The 13,845-nt window shown below is 51.4% G+C and overlaps 1 protein-coding gene across 1 annotated transcript; it reads left to right on the top strand.

Moving 5' to 3' along the window:
* Positions 1–3,388: 3,388 nt before the first annotated feature.
* Positions 3,389–13,578, top strand: RFLNB (refilin B). Its single transcript, XM_053570288.1, has 3 exons — positions 3,389–3,737; positions 6,742–6,851; positions 10,167–13,578. Exons 1-3 carry the CDS (start codon positions 3,531–3,533, stop codon positions 10,495–10,497), a joined length of 648 nt encoding a protein of 215 aa, XP_053426263.1. The 5' UTR covers positions 3,389–3,530; the 3' UTR covers positions 10,498–13,578.
* The last annotated feature ends 267 nt before the right edge of the window (positions 13,579–13,845 follow it).

Here is a 13,845-nt window from a genome sequence, read left to right as displayed (position 1 = left end):
TTTTCATCTACTGTCTGGCTGGGTTTACTGAAGACAAGCTGTTCCAAAACAATAAGCGGCAGCGCTGTGGGGGGCCTGTCCTGGTCTTTTGTGACTTAACTCCCAATAGGACATCAGCTTCATTTAGTGCAGAAAAAAAACAAAAATGCAGAATTGGCATTCATTGTTAGGTGGCTTTTGTTCCTCAGACCCTGCTGGGAGAGGCCTCAGGCCAGAAGCCAAGTCCCAAGAGGACATCCAGTCAGGGCTACGGTGGCCCACTCTGAAAGGACGGCTTTGAGAAGAGGCCAGTCTTTCTGCAGCCTCCCTCGTCTCCCTGAGACCTGCTTGTTCTGTGTAACTCACCCCTGATTTCTAGGTACACCCCTAGCTGTGCCTCAAAAGAAGGCTTGTCTTCATAGCCAGGCCAGGAAAGGCAAAGGTAGAATGGGTTACTTTCCCAAGCTTTGATTAGAGTTTTTAAAGCAATGTCCCTTTGAAAAATATCAGAATAAGGCCGGGGTCAGTGGCTCATACCTGTAATCCTAGCATTCTGGGAGGCCAAGGTGGGTGAATTGCTTGAGCTCAAAAGCTCAAGACCAACCTGAGCAAGAATAAGACTCCCGACTCAAAAAAAAAAAAAAAAAAAGAAAGAAAAGAAAAAAAAATACCAGAATAAGATGTAGGAGTCTCAGATGTAATTACAAAGGACATCCCCTTCTCTGCCACCCAAGAGAACTCTTGGGCAGGCTGAGGTTGAATGGTTCCCACTGTATGAAACTTTGTTTACCCCCACCAGGAATGCCACCGGTTTGAGGAGGTGCTGCAGCAGGCAGGATGCCTTGGCCAGGCCAAAGGTGCTCTCCGGGTTCTCCCAGATATCTATGTGGCTTGCTGTCTGCTTGGGTTTGTTTATCTTTGAGCTCTTTGAGGAAAAACCTGGGGAGACTCCTTGTTGCCTTTTAATTCAACAGAATTCTGGGAGCCACGGGAAGGGTCAGTTTTTAATGCAACTTATTGGTTGGGGGGGGGCATCTGAATGGTTTGGGGAAATCTGTAGGGGACACCTTTGTTTCTCCCCCAGTGTATCAGGGCTGGATTCCTCTTCAAGCCTCTCTGATCTCCTACATGTGTCAGTGCTGATAATACATGTTATGAAGGAGGCCATGGTGAGGAGTAACTCTTGCATCAGGAGCTCCTAGGCAGTTATCCCGAGGCCTGAGGATACCCTCTAGGCTCAGAAAATGCTGTCCGATTCTATTCATTGCCAAGGTGCCCCTCTGGAGTTGGGGAGAGGTTGCTTTTAGGGATCAGATAGAACTCTCATAGGGTGAAAGTGGCCATGCGGATGCTTCTTAGGTCTAGTTTGATGGCCAGTACTTGGTCCAGCAGCCCTGTGAAGTCCTAGAACAGTTGCTTGATGACCCCAGTGCCTCAGAGGTGTCCCCTTGATCTGCTTGGACCACTCCTAAGCTGGCAGCTTCATAGCCCCTTGCTCCTGTTGACAGCTTTGATGTCTCCCCGGGTAGTCTGTTGGAATGTGACCATCTAAGCCCTTCAGAACTGCCCTCAGGTGGTGGCAGTGCCAAGCTCCTCCTAGGCTCCAGGTTTTAGCAAGTCTGGGTGGAGCTACCTCCCTAGAGCACCACAATCCACTCTCAGAAGGAGAATGGCTGTGCTGGCCTAGCACACTCAACTTCCTCAGCCTCGTCCTCCATTTCTTCCAGGCTGATGACCTTGAAGGCATCACCTCCTAGGAGCAACTGTCATCCTCCTGGACACCTCTCCCAATCTGACTTGGTTTAGGGAAGAGTTCTCAGGCTCTACCTGGGAGGGTTTGGTGGGCAAATTCCCTCCAGGTAGCCCAGTTGTCCCACTGTAGAAAGACCACCTTTCCACAACCCCAGCAAGCACTTAGATTCTTCCCCCAAGGCCTGCAGATGGGGATAGCTGGGATGTGCAGATATTGGGGTCACAGAGGTAGGGAGGTATAGCAGTGGAATATGTCCTTGCACTGACCATTTGTCTAGAACTGTGCACTATGAATTTTGTAATCCATTCCCACAGTCCCTGAATGAATGACTTCCCAGTGCACAGGCATGTATCAGGTTATATCTCTGTGGAGGGGATGATCCTGGCTTCCTGTTCATAGCAAGCCACCTTGAACCAGCTGTGTGACTTAGAGCAAGTCAGTGAAATCCCTCTGTTTCCTCCCCTGAAAGTGATGAATAAGCGAGGTAGGCAGAGTGAACTTTGCCAACAGGGCTCTAAGGTCTACCTGCTGTAAATTTCTGTGTTTAACAGGTCTGCCCCAAGCAAGACAAGTATCCTTTGCTTTTGCAGGGATGTGGACTTGGCTGCCATTGTGGGACCTGTACAAATCCCACCTCTCCGTCTAGCCAGGGAAGTGTCCTGACCCAGGGTGGGACTCCTCTTCAGAGTTGGCACTTGGCCTGTAGGTCTGGGCCAGGCTCCCACTCCAGGCCCTTGGCCGAATACCCCTCAGAACCTCCACAGCAAGGCGGCTGGTGGGCGGTTGGGACTCTTACACTCGCTGACGATCACAGAGCTCTGTGAGAAAAAGTACTGGATTTAGGGTGAGCCCAGCCCTACAGCCACAGCTACCGAGGAGTTCCCACTCAGAACCGAGCTTCTCTGTCAAACCAAAGGGGAGGGAGAAGCCCCTAGTCTGTTTTTCGGAAGAGATCTCCCGCCAATGCAAAACTGCAGTCCCCAGTAGGGGGCCCCGACCCCCCGAGGCAGCCCTGAACGCGGACTGAGCTTGTCCGCCTGGTTGCGGGTGGGAGTCTGTACGCACCCCAGGATTCCCGTGCCTGGTGAGGCCGCGGCCTGTCCAGCGGAGCACCGAGGCCAGCGCGTGCTCAGTGCCTCCAGCAGCCCCCTGAGGAGGAGGGAAGTAGGCCTCCTTTCCTCGGGGCAGACGTGAGAGCCAGAGCCCGCCGTGCCGAGCCAACAGGCGGCTGCTGCCATACGAAGTGCATTAACTATTAATAATTTCCAGTTGTTTGCTAGCTGGGTTCGGCCGGCTCCCCGGGCCTCTGCGGTTTGGGACTCTGTTCTGGCTCCCCCCGGACAGCCAGGGTTGATGACATTAGCACCTCCCGGGCCCCGCTGGGACAGGGCGAGGGTCAACGCGCCCCCTACAGCGAGCAGGGGCCCTGCGTCCACCTGTAGCGGGAAGGTCGCCGGCCCGGGCGGGGGCTCCTCTCCGGTCCGCTGCGAAGCCCTCGGCGCCCCCGGCACGCGGCGCTCGGCCTCCCGGGGCGGGCTCGGCGGCGCACGGCGGGAGCGCAGCGGCCCCTGGCGCCCAGCCGGATGGCGCGGCCAGTGCGGGCCGGCCGGGGCGGGCCGGGGCGGGGCGAGGGCGGGGCCCGGGAGCGCGGCGGCCGGCAAGACCAGGACCGCTCCGGCGGCGGGGCAGGGAGGGCGGCCGGGCGGGCAGCGGCCCCGGCCCGCGTCTGCGCCCCTTGCGGCCCTCGCTCGCCCGCGACCCTTTCGCCTGGGCTCCTGGCCCCGCCGTGTACGCAGCCATGGTGGGCCGGCTGAGCCTGCAGGATGTGCCCGAACTCGTGGACACGAAGAAGAAGGGCGACGGCGTCCTGGACAGCCCGGACTCGGGACTGCCTCCCAGCCCCAGCCCCAGCCACTGGGGACTCGCAGCGGCCGGGGGCGGTAGCGGGGAGCGCGCGCCCGCACCCGGGGCGCTGGAGCTCGACGCGGCGACCCCCGCGGCCCCGGTGAGTGGCCCCACGCTGACTCCTTCCCTCCGCAGCCTACTCGCAGCCAGGCCGGGGGACCACCAGCCGGTCGTGCCGCCTTGCTCGGGGCGCGCCGTCGGAGCCGCCACCCGCCCGTCGGAACGGCATCGCCGGGAGCCGAGGGCGGGAGCGCAGCGAGAGCCTGGCCAGCTGGAGCCGGTGGCTGGAAAATTGTCATCGTCTCGGAGGCGCGGAAGCCCCGGGAGAGGCGAGCCGCCATCTCCTCGCCTCGGGGTGGCGGCCCCCAGGGCGTCTCGGCCACATTCCTCCGGGTCTGGGCGGGTGGGGTTCCTGGAACACCCAGACAGCACCCTGGTCTTGCCGGGACTGTGGGCCTGATATCCCGCGGCTTTGCCCGCCCAGCACCGCGCCGAGGGCCAGCTGCTCCCGACTGGTCCCGGGGAGGGGGTGTGCTCTGGGTTCTGATTCAGAGAGCGAGCAAGGCCAGCCTCCCGGGACTTCCAGAGAAGGGTCGCTCGTCAGCCTTCCGCCTTCGTGCCCCCTTTTTGCCCTGAAGACCCAAGCTAGAGTCCGCACGTGATAGGTGGGAGGGCTTTAGGTGGGTAGAATCTTTTAAATTGTAATCCTTTTGTTCTGTTTCGAAGTTTCAATGTAAAGTCTATTTTGCTTTAGGAATCGCTGAGATGTTGATGTTTGTCGCCTTTACCTAGAACTCTGGGGAGGCCACATCCTGCCTGCAGGCTCAAAAAAGCTCAAAGTGGGCCTTTCAGCCCGCAGGTCCCTGGGGGATGGATATTTACAGCCCGGTCCCCTGGGGTGAAGCAGGGCAGCAGTTGCTGTTCTAAGGACCACCTTGAAGCTTTGGTGATGCGGGCATTCTTGACCCCCTGACCCTGTATCTGTGGGCATCAGTGCGTTTTCTCTTTCCATTCCAAGGCTTGTTTCAACTTGGCCGTCAGAGCCCTCCCCACCTGGCCTGTCTGGGCTCATTTCCACCTGCCCTGACCACAGGCAGGCACTCACAGCACATCACTGATGCTGCTCCTGCTATTCAGCGTGCTTTTGCCTCTTACCTCCCCCAACAAAGTCCTCCTGGCTCCTCAAAGCCTTCCCAGGGCCTTGCCAGAGTCTCTGGCTACACCTCCATGTCCCAGGGACACTTTGTTCGCGTATAACCTCTGCTCCCCACCCTTCCCCTGTGCTCCAGGAGCAAGGTGGGCGCTGGGAGAGTATCTGCTGAGTGGGCAGGGATAGCAGAGCAGAAAAGGCAGGGGTGTTGCGCCCCATTCTTCCTGGGCCCAGTGTAAATCCTTCTCTCAAGTTAGACAATGGCAGATCCCAGTAAACCAGGGAACACGATGGGCTGCTCAGTTCAAACTCTACTTACTCTCTTTTTGTATTTGTGACACATTTGTATTCTGTAACACAGAAGCCCTAATTCCAGCAAATCAGGTGAGAATTAGCCCCTATGTCTAGGATGTCACTGTCTCCTGATGAGGCTTCTTGGTTAATCAGGACGCCCAAAGCAAGGACCAAGCTGGAAAACAGTTAACCTTTAGGAATGATGTGCCCTGGTTGGTTGAGTTTTCTGGAGTGTGGAGGGTGACATGGAGAACACTCTAGTGCTCATTTTACCAGCAAAACTCCAAGGTTGAGGTTATGGAATTTCTCCAGTGGATGTCAATCTGATGACCCCAGAGTGAGAGGAGGTGGGGGAAATTTAAAAAAACCCCTAGGCGAGGGCAGCGCCTGTGGCTCAGTCGGTAAGGCGCCGGCCCCATATGCTGAGGGTGGCGGGTTCGAACCCGGCCCTGGCCAAACTGCAACCAAAAAATAGCCGGGCATTGTGGCGGGCGCCTATAGTCCCAGCTGCTCGGGAGGCTGATGCAAGAGAATCACTTAAGCCCAGGAGTTGGAGGTTGCTGTGAGCTGTGTGAGGCCACGGCACTCTACCGAGGGCCATAAAGTGAGACTCTGTCTATACAAAAAAAAAAAACTCCCTAGGCGAGGCACAGCGTCTCATGCCTGCAATCGTAGCACTCTGGGAGGCCAGGGCAGGTGGATTGCTGAGCTCAGGAGTTTGAGACCAGCCTGAGCTAGAGTGAGACCCTGTCTCTACTAAGAGTAGAAAAAGTAGCTGGGCATCATGGTAGGAGCCAGTAGTCCCAGCTACTCAAGAGGCTGAGGTAAGAGGATGGCTTGAACCCAGGTATTTGAACTAGGCTGATGGCCAAGGCACTCTACCCAGGGTGACAAAGTGCAGTGGCTCACACCTGTAATCTTAGCACTCTGGGAGGCTGAGGCAGGTGGATTGAGCTCGCAAGTTCAAGACTAGTCTGAGCAAAACAGCGAGACCCCCCTCTCTACTAAAAATAGAAGAACTGAGGCAAGAGGATCGCTTGAGCCCGAGTTGGAGGTTGCTGTGAGCTACGACACCATAGCACTCTACCCAGGGCAACAGGTTGAGACTCTGTCTCAAAAAATAAAAAGTGAGACTGTCTCAAAAAAAAAAAAAAAATCCCTAGTAGCATTTTTTTTATTTTGGGCCTTTTCTAGAGTGTTGCTGAGACAGTGAAGGGTACCACATAACTGAGGGTTCTGGTTAGTGAAGCTCCCGTCCATCAAGGTTTTCTCGCTGTGTGGCTGCGGGATGGCGCTGCAGCCCCTGGGTTTGGCCATCGTCATGGTACTGAGCTCAAGTTCATTTCCTCTTTTCAGCCTTTCACACAGCCTCAGCTGTGGATAGGGGAACCGCCTTTGGTGCATGGATAAGATCACAGGGTATGAGAGGTGGTCGTTCCGAGGGCACACCAGCATAGACCTGGGCTTTGAACCCAGACCTCTTGGCTTCCTGTCCAGTGCTGTGCCACACTGTGGGTCAGCCCTTCTCTGACATGCCCAGGATGAGGGTCACAGATTACAGTGGTGCCCATCAGCTAGAAGCTCAGAGCAAGGACCTTCTGTGGGGGATGCATAGAATGGCCTGTGGTAGCTCTAACTTTGTTCTTCTGTGTCCTTGAAGAATCCGGCATCTCTCCCCACTGCCCCGGTCCCCAGCTGTGCACCAAGGCTATGCCCTCTGTCCTTTGGTGAAGGAGTGGAGTTTGACCCCTTACCACCGAAGGAAGTAAGGTAAATATTGCAGGACCTGATTTGATTTGATTTTAAAAATGTTTTATTGTTGCTGGGCACAATGGCTCATGCCTGGAATCCTAGCACTCTGGGAGGCTGAAGTGGGAGGATCCCTTGAGGTCAGGAGTTTGAGACCAGCCTAAGCAAGAGCAAGACTCCATCTCCACTAAAAATGTTGCCATGGAATCTAGCATCAGTCCCAGCTACTCAGGAGGCTAAAACAAGCAGGAGGATAGCTTGAGCCCAAGAAGGTTGAGGTTACTGTGAGCTAGGCTGATGGTACTGCACTCTATCCAGAGAGACAGAGTGAGACCCTGCCTCAAAAAAAAAAAAAAATTATGTATTCCAGACATTAATGCTTGTTATTTTAAAAAGTAGCTAATAAAGCCGGGCACGGTGGCTCAAGCCTGTAATCCCAGTGCTCTGGGAAGCTGAAGCAGGTGGATTGCTTGAGCTCACGAGTTCAAAACCACCCTGAGCACCTTGAACCCGTGTCTAAAAATAAAGCCGGGCATTGTGGTGGGCACTTGTAGTCCCAGCTACCCGGGAGGCTGAGGCAAGAGGATCACTTGAGCCCAAGAGTTTGAGGTTGTTGTGAGCTATGACACCACAGCACTCTACTAAGGGTGACACAGTGAGACTCTGTCTCAAAAGTAAATAAATAAATAAAAATTGGCTAATAGTGGAAGTGTGTCAAAAACTGTTGATAGTTTGGTACTCTTTAAGGTTTTATTTTCTATATTCTAACTGATTAAATATTCAGACATCCTTTTTAACATAAAAATGAGATCATATGATATATAAAGTTCTACAAAACTTGTTTTTTTGCACGTCATATATCATGATGTTTCAAATTTTGTTAAAGATCAATTCCTTATTCCAGAAGCTACTCCCCTCCACCCCTGCTTCAAGGGGTACTTTAACATTGTCCCATGTTATAATCTCACTGGACAGGTACTGGTCTCCTTTTGAGAATTATCTCATCCGGGATTATCTGGGGAGGTGGGGGAGAGATTCACTGAGAGGTTCAGTTCAAGATAGGTCTTTTTTAGAGAAAGGAATTTTACTTTTGGTAACTGGTGGTTTTATAGTTGGAGTTTCAGTTGTATTAACACAAAGGGCCCATTGACGCAGAACAAAGAGAGGTTCATCAGTTTGGAGGTGAGCAGTTTAGCCTTTTATTCCTGTGGAGCTTGTATCTTGAACAAAATGGGGACATGACTTCACGACATTAGTTTCCAGCTGGCCTCTTCGCTTGTCCAAGGAGAATAGAAAAGAATGCTGATTCTTTCTCTGCCATGGGTAGGGGCTGGTAGAGGATAGTGCTGTTAGATGTGTCCGTATGTGCTGCGAATAGACATTTTAGTATCTACAAAGCTGTGATAATAAGGTAATAAAAGGCACTCGTGTTTCTCCTCCGTTTAAAAAAATTAATTCCCTTGGGACGGCGCCTGTGGCTCAAAGGGGTAGGGCACCAGCCCCATATGCCGGAGGTGGTGGGTTCAAATCCAGCCCTGGCCAAAAAACTGCAAAAAAAAAAAAATATGAATTCCCAAATTAGCAAGGAAGGGATTAAAAAAGAAAGCATCAAGAATGTGGTTGTTGGCTCCACACCTGTAGCTCAGCAGCTAGAGCGCCAGCCACATACACCAGAGCTGGTGAGTTCAAATTCAGCCTGGGCCTGCCAAACAACAATGACAACTACAGGGTGGTGCCTGTGGCTCAAGGAGTAGGGTGCTGGCCCCATATACCAGAGGTGGTGGGTTCAAACCTGGCCCCAGCCAAAACTGCAAAAAAAAAAACAATGACAACTACAACCAAAAAATAGCCAGGCGTTGTGGCAGGCGCTTGTAGTCTCTCTCGCCTACTTGGGAGGCTGAGGCAAGAGAATCTCTTAGGCCCGAGAGTTTGAGGTTGCTGTGAGCTGTGACACCACAGCACTCTACCCAGGGCAACACAGTGAGGCTCTGCCTCAAAAAAAAAAAAGAATGTGGTTGTTCATTTACTTTGTGGAAATCGAGACTGTAGTTGACTTTTCATTGATAAGGTCAGATCCCTGAGTCCCTGGGTTTGGGGTGACTTTTCTTTTTTTTTTTTTTGAGACAAAGCCTCAAGCTGTTGCCCTGGGTAGAGGGCTATGGCATCACAGCTCACAGCAACCTCCAACTCCTAGGCTCAAGCAAGTCTCCTGTCTCTGCCTCCCAAGTGGCTGGGACTACAGGCACCCGCCACAATGCCCGGCTATTTTTTGGTTGCAGCCGTCATTGTTGTTTGGCGGACCCGGGATGGATTCGAACCCGCCAGCTCAGGTGTATGTGGCTGGCGCCTTAGCCGCTTGAGCCACAGGCGCCGAGCCTGGGGTGACTTTTCATTGATAAAGTCAGATCCCTGAGTCCCTGGGTTTGGGGTATCTCCAAACCAATGGCCAAGGTGGACCAGGTACGTGGATTTCTGGGTTCCTTCATCCTCTCATTAAAGAGCTGATTGCGGCTCGGCGCCTGTGGCTCAAGCGGCTAAGGTGCCAGCCACATACACCTGAGCTGGCGGGTTCGAATCCAGCCCGGGCCCGCCAAACAACAATGACAGCTGCAACCAAAAAAATAGCTGGGCGTTGTGGCGGGCGCCTGTAGTCCCAGCTACTTGGGAGGCAGAGGCAGGAGATTCGCTTGAGCCCAGGAGTTTGAGGTTGCTGTGAGCTGTGATGCCACAGCACTCTACCCAGGGCAACAGCTTGAGGCTCTGTCTCAGAAAAAAAAAAAAAAGAGCTGATTGATCACTGGAGAGATCGGAGAGGCTGCTCACCCCTGGTGGAGCAGGAGAACCCACCTCATCATGTAATAATTACCATGACAGCATTTGCTGTGTGTTATTTCTCCACCCATTTATTGTTGACCACCCTTTCCTAAAAGAGAAAACTGAGGCTTAGGAAAGTTAAGTAACTTGACTAAGGTCTCACAACTTAAGTAAATGGGAGCAGCAACTACCAGCCAGTGCAGGGTGAACTTGGTAATCCTGCCCCTTTACTCCCACCCCACCACATTTAAATCCCGTCTACTTCCTTGTGGTTCCATGTTCTTAATCTCTGGATGACAGTTTCCTCTCCCAGGGTTGTTTGCTACATTAAATTGGCTCTTATAAGTACAGTGTTTAGAATAGTACCTGGCACACAGTGAGTGCGCCATAAACTTTATGCTGCCTCTCCCTGGAGTAGCCACGTCTCAGCATGGACAGTTGATGAGAGTCAAGGTCATGGTGGGAACCTCTGTGCCTTTAGCTCAGAGTCATGGCCTCACGCTGCCTTCTGTCACCCACCAGGTATACTTCCTTGGTCAAGTATGACTCAGAGCGGCATTTCATCGATGACGTGCAGCTGCCACTGGGCCTGGCCGTGGCCTCCTGCAGCCAGACAGTCACTTGCATCCCCAATTGCACATGGCGCAACTATAAGGCTGAGGTGCGCTTCGAGCCGCGCCACAAGCCCACACGCTTCCTCAGCACCACCATCGTCTACCCCAAGTACCCCAAGACCATCTACACCACCACATTGGATTACGACTGCCGCAAGACGCTGAGGAGGTTTCTGTCCAGCGTGGAGCTGGAAGCCACGGAGTTCCTGGGCAGCGATGACCTCTCAGATGAATGCTGACTTGAGCAGGCCGGGCCGGGGCTGGACCAGCTCTTCCTCTGCCCTGGCCCCAGACGGCCCTGGTCAAGTTGGGTGATGTTGCCCTTTTGCGTGTCATTCCAGCCCCCCTAGAGGGGATGCCCACCCTGGGGAAGAAAAAAAAAAATCACTGCATTCATAATGATTGAGATGGGCGGCGCCTGTGGCTCAAGGAGTAGGGCCCCAGTCCCATATGCCGGAGGTGGTGGGTTCAAACCTAGCCCCGGCCAAAAACCACAAAAAAAAAAAAAAAAAAACATAATGATTGAGATATTTGGGGTTTTGTATTTTAATGTTCAAGTTGTTTTTAAAAGGAGTCCATTTCCTGGTTTGCTGCGGGGTAGTTTCTCCAGAGTCTCAATTTGATGAGAAAATTAAAAGACCACTAGGACCAAAGGAACATGGCAATAGTTTGAAGTGGGGGGGGAAGGAAAGCTTTGCTTCCATTGGTCAGTCTATCTGACAAAGAGCGTGTTAAAAGTCCCTGGGATGGAAAAAGTGAGTTTTAAGAGATTTTAGCCACAGGTGTCTTTACTGCTACAAAAGTGGTACTAATTTAGTAAATTGTGACACCCATATGGGCTCAATCTGGAGGTTTTGAGTTCCTTTCCATTTTTTTATTTCCATGTGTATTTCCTATTAACCAAATCTGTTGGAATTTTCTAAATTTTTTTTTCATGATATCAAAAAAATCCCAAACCATATAAGATGACTTTTTTAAAAAATGGTTCACCCTGCTCTTGCCTGCTTCTAGAAGGTCGGATCAGGGGTGGCCGAGTTTGGAGCCGTGGCCTTGGTTGGGGCTCCTTCCACCAGGCTGGCTCTAAGCGCAGGCTGGCCCAGTGCCTTGAACCCTTGGCATCTGGTTAACGTCCGTCCCCACAGGCTTGTGTAACTTTCCTGATAGGTATTTTGGGGTTTCAAAACACTTTCCCTGTAGTCCCAGCTGCTTGGGAGACTGAGGCAAGAGAATCGCGTAAGCCCAAGAGTTAGAGGTTGCTGTGAGCCGTGTGACACCATGGCACTCTACCCGAGGGCGGTACAGTGAGACTCTTGTCTCTACAAAAAAAAAAAAAAAAACACTTTCCCATCTTTTCAGGAGGGAAAATGTAGCGGACAGTCCTTTTGAGAGAAATAGCATTTTAAAAGAATGCTTTAGGAAAACACTTTTTGGAATTCTGTGGTGGAGGGGGTTACTGCTCGGGATGGGAAGAGAACCCCTAAGACCTGCTCCCCCTGGGAGTAGGCAGACATGGATGTGTCTGGTGATTGGCTCATTTTGAGAGCTGTCTGGATTGACTCAGCTTTAAGATTGCAACGGTGTAAGGATTGCAGAAGATTCTGCCAGAGCCTTACTCCTGATCCAAAAAGCAGGGAAGTCTGCACTCGGCTTCCCCCAGCTAAGCGAAGGTGAATTCAGGAGAGGGAATGCTGTCACAATTCAGACTCCAAAATCTAGCCACTGTAGGGAGGGCATATGCTTTTTTCATGTCACTGTGTCAGTGGAAGTGACTGTCACGGCTCTGGGTGTAAACTGAAGATGTTCCCAAAGAAGCTGTGTGAATTCAGCTGAGCTTCCCTGCAGGGGGCCCCTGGGCTTCTGCCTGCCCACCCTGCTGTCCACCACTGCCAGGCTCCAGACCCTTTCCTCTTAGAACCTCCTGCCAGTCCCTGCAATGTAGTGTTTGAGTAAAAGAAGTGGCAGATGTTTTGGGTTTTTTTTTTTTCTTCCAAACCATAGATATTTTCTTTGAATACATCCAAATTGTGTTAAGTGCTTGAGGCTTATAAAGCATTGTAAGCTCCTGGTCCATCTGTCCTAAAAGCAGAATTGATAGCTCTGTGGGTGCCCTGGAGCCACAGTGGGAACTTTTGTTTTCTATGGAAGCAGGTGTGGTGATAATGTGACAATCTCCCTCATTGGAACCCTGTGGAGCCCTGTTGTCTGGTATCTTCAAACAACAACATTTAGTCTGTCCTGCTCCTAATTGGGACCATCCCAGTGTGCAGAGCCTGCAGTCTGTTTCATGGTCCTGAGTTTGCCAGGACCCAGCGGGTCCTCCCTGCCCCCCCCCGCCACCACCACCACCACCTTCACCATTCTGGGATCCCTTAGTCTCCTCAGTCATCTATGGAGCCACAAATGCTTCCTGCACTTTGGAAGAGCAAATTATGCAATGTTTATTGATAAAAATGGACTTTTCTATCTGATTGCATGATTTTGTCATTTAAGAGATAAACATAAGGCGGGGTGTGATGGCTCACGCCTGTAGTCCCAGCACCGTGGGAGGCCAAGGCGGGTGGATTGCCTGAGCTCAGAGGTTCAAGACCAGTATGAGCGGCAGTGAGCCAGAGTAAGACCCCGTCTCTACTAACAACATCAAAAACAGCCAGACATTGTGGTGGGCGTCTGTAATCCCAGCTACAGGGGAGTCGATGGGAAAAGAGCATCGCCAGAGGAAGAAAAAATGAACAACAACAACAAAAAAAAGAGTACGAGGAAGAAGGAACAAGCAAGCTGAAATTAAAAATTAAAAAAAAAAAAGATAAACATAATTTTTTAAATTGCCAGGAGAATTCGTAAGGCTTTTCTCTACGCCAGTGGAGGCACTTGGAAAAGTCCAGAACAGTGTTGTGGTTGTCCACAACCTAGCATGTGACTGGGAGGAAGGGGAAAAGGCAGCAGGATTTTGAGATATCTTTAGGAGTTTTTTGTTTTTTGTTTTTTTGGTCTTAGGGCAACTGTGTTAAGTTCAGGCAAGTTGTTCTAGGTGTAGAGAGAATCTGAAATCAGTAACATAAGTAGAAGTGAGCAATTGTGAATGTGTAGTTCAAATGGAAAAGCAGGTTTTATTTTGTTAAATTATTCGCTAGGGAAACAATTGTAGCCCCTTCTATTCCTCTTTTTCTCCAACTCTGCTTTGCTGACAAGTTACAGGAAAGGAAGCACTTGAAGACAAACGGAAAGCTTTAATGTGGCTCAGACGATGTCGAGTAGTAGATTCATGGTAGTTTGCAAGGTGGGAGAGGTGATTTTTAAAACTCACAGATTAAAAAGAAACATTCCTGTAACTGGCTTATTGTACCCTCAATGAATCCCCAACAATAAAAAAAAAAAAAATCCAAAAAAAATAAAAAAATAAAAAAATAAAAAGAAACATTCCTAAATGTATCTGGGAGATACAGTTTATTTTTTAATTAAAAAGCTTTTTCTGGCTCTGTGCCTATAGCTCAAGTGACTAAGGCGCCAGCCACATATACCAGAGCTGGCGGTTTCGAATCTAGCCTAGGCCTGCCAAACAACAATGATGGCTGCAACCAAAAAATAGT

This window comes from Nycticebus coucang, chromosome 18 (assembly GCF_027406575.1).
Source record: "Nycticebus coucang isolate mNycCou1 chromosome 18, mNycCou1.pri, whole genome shotgun sequence".
In the NCBI taxonomy this organism is placed as follows: domain Eukaryota; kingdom Metazoa; phylum Chordata; class Mammalia; order Primates; family Lorisidae; genus Nycticebus; species Nycticebus coucang.
Note: the sequence above shows the minus strand (reverse complement) of the source record. Positions and strands in the feature narration are given on the sequence as shown.